We start from the raw sequence: 8,138 nt of genomic DNA on the forward strand, positions 1-8,138 counted from the left end.
TGAACTTCTGAATCCTAGTACTCATCACTGCATTGTAGTTGCCTGGTTACTTGTCTCTATCCCTCACTAGGCCATAAGCAATGTGGGAAGGGACTATTTTATTCTCTGATGTATCCCCAGGGTCTAGAGCAGTGCCTGGCAAATAAAAGCACTCAGTAAATATTTGCTGTATGAATGAATGGCTGATGAAGGTCAGCGGGCCCAACCCCCTCTAGGACCTGTGCTCTTAAGACCATAGCTATCTCAGTGCTGGCCTAAAGAGCAAATAAAGCTTTGGCTCCAGCTGGGGCTGGGGGAGGAGTGGTCTCTCAACTGTTCCTAAAACCTGTAAGTTCCAGCTATCTGGCCTCTGCTCCTCTGGCTTAACAGGATTTTGGTGTACGGTTAGACTGAACATTTCTCCACCCAGCCCACCCTCCTAGAGTACCCCCACAAATTGACCTCACTGGCCTGCTTTTATGAAAGGTTTATTCCTAGTGCTAGGTCCCAATCTTCCAGGGCTCTAAGCACAATTAAACTGGGTGGGAAGGTGAGAGGAAGCCCATTCAGATGCAGGGCCAGAAATGGGGCTCCCCATTATCCCCACCCCTTTGGTCCCAGTCCCCTTCTCTGCAATGGGGACACATAGAGGAGGGACAAAGGGTACTGGAGGCAACATCATTGGCCCAGGGGAGCCCAAGAAGAGCTGCCATTGGCTGACAGGGCCTATTGAGGCCCTGCCATTGGTCAGGGGGCACACCCCAGGAGCTGGGGACAGGCCTGAGGAGTAATGCCATTGGCCAGGGAGTGGTTCTGTCATAGCCTTTGGCTGTGGAGTGAAGGAAAAGATCTGGGAATGAAGCCCAGTGGCCAGGAAGATAAAGGACAGGACAGCAGCTGCTGGGCCTACAAGCCCCCTCCCTACCCACAGCAGTATGGGCAAAACTGGTGTCAGGCCCCAGCCAGGGAAGGGGAACCCAAGCCAGAGGGCAGGTGGCAAGGGATGTCCCAAGTCCAGTCTCCCCCACCCTGGGACTGCCTCTCCCAATGTCCTTCTTGATAGCCAGGTTTGATTAGGAGCAGCTCACTGCTCCTCTAGCCAGGAGGGCTTCTCAGCTCCTGGAGGCCGCAGCTTGATGTTGAACTGCTGCAGGGTCTGCTCCAGTTGTTTCTGGTTCCCAGCAAAGTAGGCTGACACGGCATTGTGGAAGAGCAGCAGCTGCTTGTGCATCACCTTGATCTGGGGGTCCAGCAGGGTCAGCTGAGACTGGACTCAGATGCCCTTCTTGAGCCTGAGCCCAGACCAGGGGTACCCGGATTCTGCTCTGATGGTGTTTTTAGGGTGGGGGCTGACCTCTACTAAGGGAGTCAAAGGATAAGGGTCAGTCTGATGGGAGAAACCTGACTTGATTTGCTGGGCCTGGAGTTCTGGTACCCCAGCTCAGGGAATGATTTTTCCCAGTTATGTTCCTGGAATCAGGAGCCAAATCCTCCAACAGAAAAGGGCCAGGGATTGGAGGGCGGGTGACTAGAAAGGTCCAGGAGTTGAAGGGGCTGGGGGGAAGATCCTACCCCTTAGCCAGGCTGTATTTCCCCCATCCAGTAATGGGGAGGGTCTTGGGGGTAGAAGGTCAGTGTTACAGATGGGAAGGTGGGCTGGGGACAAAGGGTGGGGTTGGCACCTTGTTTTCTTCCAGGAACTTGAGCTTGATGGCCACATCTCCCCGCAGCTTCTCATATTTGTCCCGATGGGCCTGGAAAGTGGCCTGTGCACTCTCGAGTCGACCGCGCGTCCCTGCATCCCGGGGGCCTAGGCTCAGCTCCTCTAAGTCTGTTCGGTAGGCATCATATTCCAGCCTGGGAAAGGGGTGATACAGGCTGGTCTCCGCCCCTGTGTCCTCCACACATATTCTCCTTTCCTTCCTCAATTCTTATGACCCCAAAGCTCAAACTTCCACCCAGGCCAGTCAATCCCCAAAACCCTGGGCCCTGCTGGTGCCCACACCTGGCAGCCTCATACTGCTTGACAGTCATGAGCGTGTCTTCCATGGTCTTGGTGACCAATGTGTTGATGCTAGAGACAAAGAAGTTCACAGCCCCTAACAGGGTCTCTCCATTCTTGCACAGCAGCTTCTGTGTCTCTGCATTGTAGCCAAATTCCTCCTGAGGGCAGAAGGGAGGACAGACCTTGAGCAACAGTTCCTACCTGACTAAAGCTACAGGGCCCTTATTCCCCTCCTCCCCATGGAGGAAACAGCCATGGAAACTGGAACAACCAAAGGCTGCCTCTAGCAAGACTCTCTTAGCCAGAAAGTTAGTGGGGCCACCCCAGGGATGGCTGGGGTAGGAATGTGGGAGTGGGGTTCTCATATAAGTTCACAGGACGAGAATAGGGAAAGCTAGTGCAGCAGGCAAGGGAGGGACTCTGATTAGGCTGAGCACTGATGCAGAGAAGGGTTACTTGTGAGGCATCTAGTGTGCCATCTCCCCCACCCCTCCAACTTCTGAACCTCTGTACAAACCCTTAGGCTGCCTCCACAGGTGAGTGCTGCTGGGAGTAGGGCTGGGCCTACCCTGGAGGGGTTCTCCCTCTGGGCTGCAGGAGGGAGGGAGGGAGGGAGGCTGAGGGCTGACTGCCTGGGAGGGCCCGGGCCCAGTCCCCCCACCCTCTTTGGCCTGACCAAGGCACCTGAAGCTCTGGGGACTTCTGGCTGAGATCAGCAAAGGCGTCACCTAGTGCATGCTGAGTCTGCAGCAGGCTGTAGAGGTGGGCTGTCAGTGCCCGGCCCAGCTGCAGGACACTTTCATACTTGCGCTTCGTCTCACGCAGCAACTCAATCTGCAGCTCCAGCTCCAGGTCCACAGTCCGGGAGCCTCGGCCAAATCGCTCTGATAACAGCTGCTTTGTGCACTGATTGGGAAGTGGGGGAATAGGTCAGAGACCCTAGCACCTTGCCCCTCCCCCCAACAGGTATTGACCCTAGCATCCCCACACTCCTAGTCTCGGCCATAGATGGGATAGTGGAATCTGGAATATGGGGTAAAGGTACCCAGGGAAAGTGTGGGAAAAGGGAAAAGTGCTTAAATCCCACCTTGTATGTGTTGATGCCCCATTTCTTGACGATGTCAAACTTCTCTCCAGCGATGCCCCGAGCCACCTCATCTCCAGGGCCAGCAGGAGTGGTACTGTGAGATGGATGGCGGCCAGACCCTAAAGAACCAAGTTCTCTGACACCAGCCTCTCTCAGATATAACCAGATATTTCTGTGGGTCCACCCATACCTCCTAGCCAGCATTTGAATGACTTTACTGAAATAGCAGAAACTAGAGACAATGAGATTCTCCTACTCACTAGGAACAGAACTCATACCTTGTGCTCTGAGACCCAAATTCCAATATACATCTGGCCTCCTTCTGAGGTGGTGATGGGGACTGGGGTGTGGAAGGGAGTTGCTGGTGTACAGGGGCAGAGAAGATGGAAGAAAATATGCTAAGAATGGGGTGGCAGGTCAAGGATGGTGGGTCCTGATAATAAGAAACCTCACTGACATCCACATGTGGAATCCGAGTCAGTGTGAGATTCAAGAATATTTGCTTCTCTAAACTTTAGAGTCTAAACCAAAACTCTGAGAAGCTTCAGAGTTCCAAATCGGTCTCAAGCTCCAGCGCAGGGAGAATGTCTGTGAAACAGAGTTCTTAACGTGATTCGGGTAGTTGCAGCAGAGAAAGGAAAAATGGTCACATCTTAGGGGCTAAATGGCAAATGGGAGCAGCTGGACAACCCTGGGCTCTAGCCTTGGGCTCTAGCTAAGGACAGTCCATAGGTCTCATACTAGCAGAAGTTCCCAGTATCTCCAGACATACTTCAAGCTATCTTAGACATACCCTATACTCCCCAAAACCATTGCCCTACCCTCTCTCCAAACAAGCTTCCTGTCCTGTTCTGATCATTCATACCTGTGGGGATGAGTCCGTCACCAGAGCCCCCATAGCCACCAGACACAATGCTGGTTTCATTGAGGTTGGGTCCTGACACCATCACCTGCTGGAGGTCCTATAGGCCAGAGAAGAGGGGGGCTTCAGGAACATTGGGGCAGCTGAAGCATTTGGGGGGTGAGAACAAGCTTGGATTGAAGCATCACAGAGAGAGCACACAAGGGAAGTCTGCATAGAATCAGAATGAAGATTTGTAAAAAGATTGGCGGGAATTAGGTAAGTTGGGGGAAAACTAATGGAATGGGGTAAGAGCCCAGGGCTTATGATGTGGGTTTCCTAAATTAAAACAATATGGAGAAGAATCAAACAGAAGCACCTGCTCCAGCCCATCATCCTCAGGAAGCTGCCCAGCTTCACCGTTCCCGTGGATGGGGATCTCCATTGTGGCTGCCTTCCCTAGGATCCCGTCCGTCATGGCTAGGGAAGGGACTGGACTCAAAGTCTCCACCCCAGTGCCCTGCAAAGCCCAACACAAACAGTTCTGGAAACTGGCCAATACTCCAGAAAGAAAGGTCTCCCCCACCATTTCAGAGATTTTAGAAGTTGTCCCAAGACTGGAGTATTCTAGGGTTGGGCCCCTACTCCTTTCTTAATATGTATTTCTTCCCTCCAAGATGTGTTATCTTTCCACATGCACACCGAGGCCCCAGGTTGTCTTCTCATGAACCCTCAACCCCATCAGGACTCAGGTGATCATTCATGCATTCAGTCATTCAACAGACATTTGATAAGTGTCTACTATGTGTCATGCATTATTTGAAGTCACAGCAGTGACCAAGAGAGATAAGGTCTGTACTGTCTTGGAACCTACCCCATGCAGCTGTTTCCCCCCACCAGGTTAACCCCTTTCCAAGGCTCAGGAGCTTACTCCTCCCATTCGGGTATGTTCTCCATTGCTTGGCTTTTCACACTCCCTTAGTGTTTCTTCCCCTTTCCCTCAGGTGGTCTCCTCTTCTTCCATCCCATGCACCTCCTTTTCCTCGGGCCCTCCCCCCCAGGCCTTAGTTGAATCAGTTGGTGTATGTTCTCGGTCTCTGGGAAAAGCCTCTTTTTCCCAGAACATAGTGGTCCCTTCCAAAGTCAGTTATGTCCCCCAGGTGTGTTAGTCCCCGCCCCCCCCCCATACACCTGGGCATCAGGTGTGTCCTCATCCTTCCCCAAGGCTCAGTAGCATCTTCCCTTAGGGCAGGTTCGTGCGTTCAACTTCCCCTCGCCCAAGTATGTCCTTCTCACCTCCGGCCGGGCCGCTCTTCCCCTCAGGGCGCCAGGCCCGGGCCGCGCGGGGACCTCGGGCTCCAGTTCCCGTCGCGATCCTAGCAGCAGGTCAGGAACTCGGCGGAAGTGACGTCCCCTCCCGGGCAGAAGAAGCCGGCCACGTCGCAGATTATAAGGGCGGAAATGACGTTTAGCCGGGGCATGGCGATCCTTGAGCCAACCCCCTCAGTCCCTGGGGAGCTGGGAGAGATCACTTCCGGGGCGTTACCGAGTGGCTGTAAGGAAGTGACGTATGAGAGCTGGTGGCGCGATGGAACCACAGCAGCAGCAGCAGCAACTGAGGAACGTGAGTGGGTGCTAAGTCGCTGCAGGGCCATAGGTTCAGCCAGGATCCTTGCCCATTTGGCTGGACTTCGGAAGGCCGGGAACGTCGGGCTGTGGCGCGCGGTCCTGGGAAACTCGAGCAACGAGGCCTCGAGGTGCCCCCTCATTGCTGAGTTCTTTGTCCCCTTTTCTCCTAGTTGCGGGACTTCCTGTTGGTCTACAATCGGATGACCGAACTCTGCTTCCAGCGCTGCGTGCCCAGCCTGCACCACCGAGCTTTGGATGCTGAGGAGGTTAGGTGGGGAACTCTGTAGGGAGGTTCGCGGTAGACTGTTCCCAGCCCCGACTTCCCCTGGCTCTGGCTCTGGCCTTTCCACGACCCAACCTGCCCCTACGCTAGGGATGGGAAGGAAGGAGACGGACCCAACAGGACACCTTTGGCCTCTGCTTTACCCTGTCTTCCATCCAGGAAGCCTGTTTGCACAGCTGTGCTGGGAAGCTGATCCATTCCAACCACCGCCTCATGGCCGCTTATGTGCAGCTCATGCCTGCTCTGGTACAGCGCCGCATCGCAGACTACGAGGCTGCCTCACCTGGGCCAGGTGTTACTGCTGAACAGTCCGGAACCTCACCATCAGGCAGCTAGCCCTCCCAACTCCAGGAAGGGAGGCACTGGATGGACCCTCAAGTTGAAGGAGCCAGTGGACCTTGGGCTGGATGCAGCCTGTATATAGAGTGAGGGGTTACCTGAGAGCTGGGTACTATTGCTCCTTTTCCCGGAGCCAATAAACCCACTTTTACTCTCTTTGGTTTATGTCCTGGTCGGGGAAGGTTTGCCCACTTTATTGGCATCATCCTTTATTCTGTTAGCTAGCACATATCGCTTGGCTTCAGCCCTGGCAGTGGAGAAATTGCTGTCTGTGTGTAGAAGGAAAACCTCAACATTCCCAGGCACCTGGTTATAGCAAGGTCTGTGGGTAAAATTTTAATGTTAGTGACATCAACAGGAAGCTGGTTTCTGCCCAGATGGCAGAGAAAATGAGACCTCTTTCTAGATCTCCTTCACTTAAACCTGCCTGACTTAAATGGCTCATTTGTGAGCCAGTGTGCAGTCATTCATAACTCTTTTTGTGGACTCTTCTAAGGAATTCTGCTAGATGTAGGGAATGGAGGAGATAACTAAGGATAGCAGATAAGAAAGCACAGACAGGGTTTCTAGGCATTGCCTCCCGGAAACTCAGTAGCTCCAGAACAGATGAAACCTGTAAGAATTTTGGGGTGTTCTGGAACTTCAGCCATCTTCCCAAGTTGTTACTTTCTTACTATTTTCTGTCTACCCGAGGATAAGTGGTAAAGCCTTTACACAAAAGAAGATCTGTGTCCTTGTCTTCAGGAGAGTCAGAAAGGGGAAACTTGGAGGACCATATTCTGCTATATAGCCAGACCTGAGGGACAGAAGCCCAAGGGAGAAGTAGATGATGGTGGTTATGGGGGAAAAGGGGATAAAGCAAATCCTTGGGACTGCTTTATCGTTATCTGCATGTCTATAATTTCAACTCTTCTGTCCTCTACCCTATGTTCCTGCTGTCTCTTTTCTGTTATTTCCATGTTGAGCCTCTCCATTTCTCTCATTTATTGTCCTCCTTTTGAAATTTACTTCTGTATTCAGCAGTCTCAATGACCTATCTTCCATCACTGCATTTTCTTGCCTCCCTTGTGTCCTTTTTATATCATTCCAGCTGTTTTATCTTTTCTTTTCCTCCATTGAGACTGCTAGAGAAAAACACAGCTGTGTAACGAGTGGCACTAAATATTCAAGGTCTCCAATTTCAACCAAGCCCTCACTGCCAACAAGCAACCCTTTGTGGCCTCCTGGTGTATTTCATCTCCTAATCACCATGGTGATTATTTTACATCTTCACTGTTCTCCTTATCTCCCACTTCACGTTCAGCTGTTCCCCATCAGGTGACCATGTTTTGTTTTTTATAGAGGAAATGGAAGTTCTTAGACATTGGCTCCCACAATAATAACAAAAACTACGCACAGAGCAGACATCCCCACCCCACCCCCCGTGTGGATCAGGAAGTTGAGATTCTCTAGTAGCAGACCCTTATAGATAACAGATCTGACTTTAAAATCCATGTACTTTTTATTACACCAGGCTGCCACTCAAAATATCCATTGAGCCACCCAATTTGTATGGGTTCTGATACTGATACATGTCCTGCTTTATCTTCATCTTTATAGCAAAACTACAAGTAGAGATTATCTCCCCTTAAAGGATGAGGAAGCAAGAATCCAGAATGTACCAGAACCTTATCTTATACATAGTTAACTCTTGAGAAAAGTGGCTCCAAACAGCTTTTTGCCTCTGTAGCTCCTGTATTTTGAACAAAAGTTTTTGCTAGGAACATATTAGTTGCTGACCAGGAACTTCCCTACTGAGTGGATTTGTGCATACCAATAAAGTTCTCTCCTTGGTAAGTAACTACAGCTAAAACAGCTTGTGAACTTAACAATCCCAAGATAGGAATGGAGACCTGGAATACTGTGATGCTGGTGGGAGGACTCTTCTACATGGACATTTGTGTGTATCCTTCTAGTAAATTTCCATTGTAAATTG

The 8,138-nt window shown here is 51.5% G+C and overlaps 2 protein-coding genes across 3 annotated transcripts; one reads left to right on the forward strand and one right to left on the reverse strand.

Moving 5' to 3' along the window:
• Positions 1–451: 451 nt before the first annotated feature.
• On the reverse strand, positions 452–5,316 carry ARFIP2 (ADP ribosylation factor interacting protein 2). 2 transcript variants are annotated; one of them, XM_044258727.1, is made up of 8 exons: positions 5,209–5,316; positions 4,292–4,432; positions 3,937–4,033; positions 3,072–3,190; positions 2,669–2,890; positions 1,985–2,142; positions 1,662–1,836; positions 452–1,219 (listed from the first exon to the last, which is right to left on the reverse strand). In XM_044258727.1, exons 2-8 carry the CDS (start codon positions 4,388–4,390, stop codon positions 1,064–1,066), a joined length of 1,026 nt encoding a protein of 341 aa, XP_044114662.1. In that variant the 5' UTR covers positions 4,391–4,432; positions 5,209–5,316; the 3' UTR covers positions 452–1,063. The 2 variants fall into 2 exon arrangements, with proteins under 2 accessions (XP_044114662.1, XP_044114663.1); XM_044258728.1 differs by lacking the exons at positions 4,292–4,432; positions 5,209–5,316 and having other exon boundaries at positions 3,072–3,237; positions 3,932–3,996.
• A 140-nt stretch (positions 5,317–5,456) lies between these two features.
• On the forward strand, positions 5,457–8,138 carry TIMM10B (translocase of inner mitochondrial membrane 10B). The gene is made up of 3 exons (XM_044258730.1): positions 5,457–5,536; positions 5,712–5,807; positions 5,984–8,138. The coding sequence occupies exons 1-3, from the start codon at positions 5,483–5,485 to the stop codon at positions 6,158–6,160; spliced, it is 327 nt and encodes a 108-aa protein (XP_044114665.1). The 5' UTR covers positions 5,457–5,482; the 3' UTR covers positions 6,161–8,138.

This window comes from Neovison vison, chromosome 7 (genome assembly GCF_020171115.1).
Source record: "Neovison vison isolate M4711 chromosome 7, ASM_NN_V1, whole genome shotgun sequence".
Lineage (NCBI taxonomy): Eukaryota > Metazoa > Chordata > Mammalia > Carnivora > Mustelidae > Neogale > Neogale vison.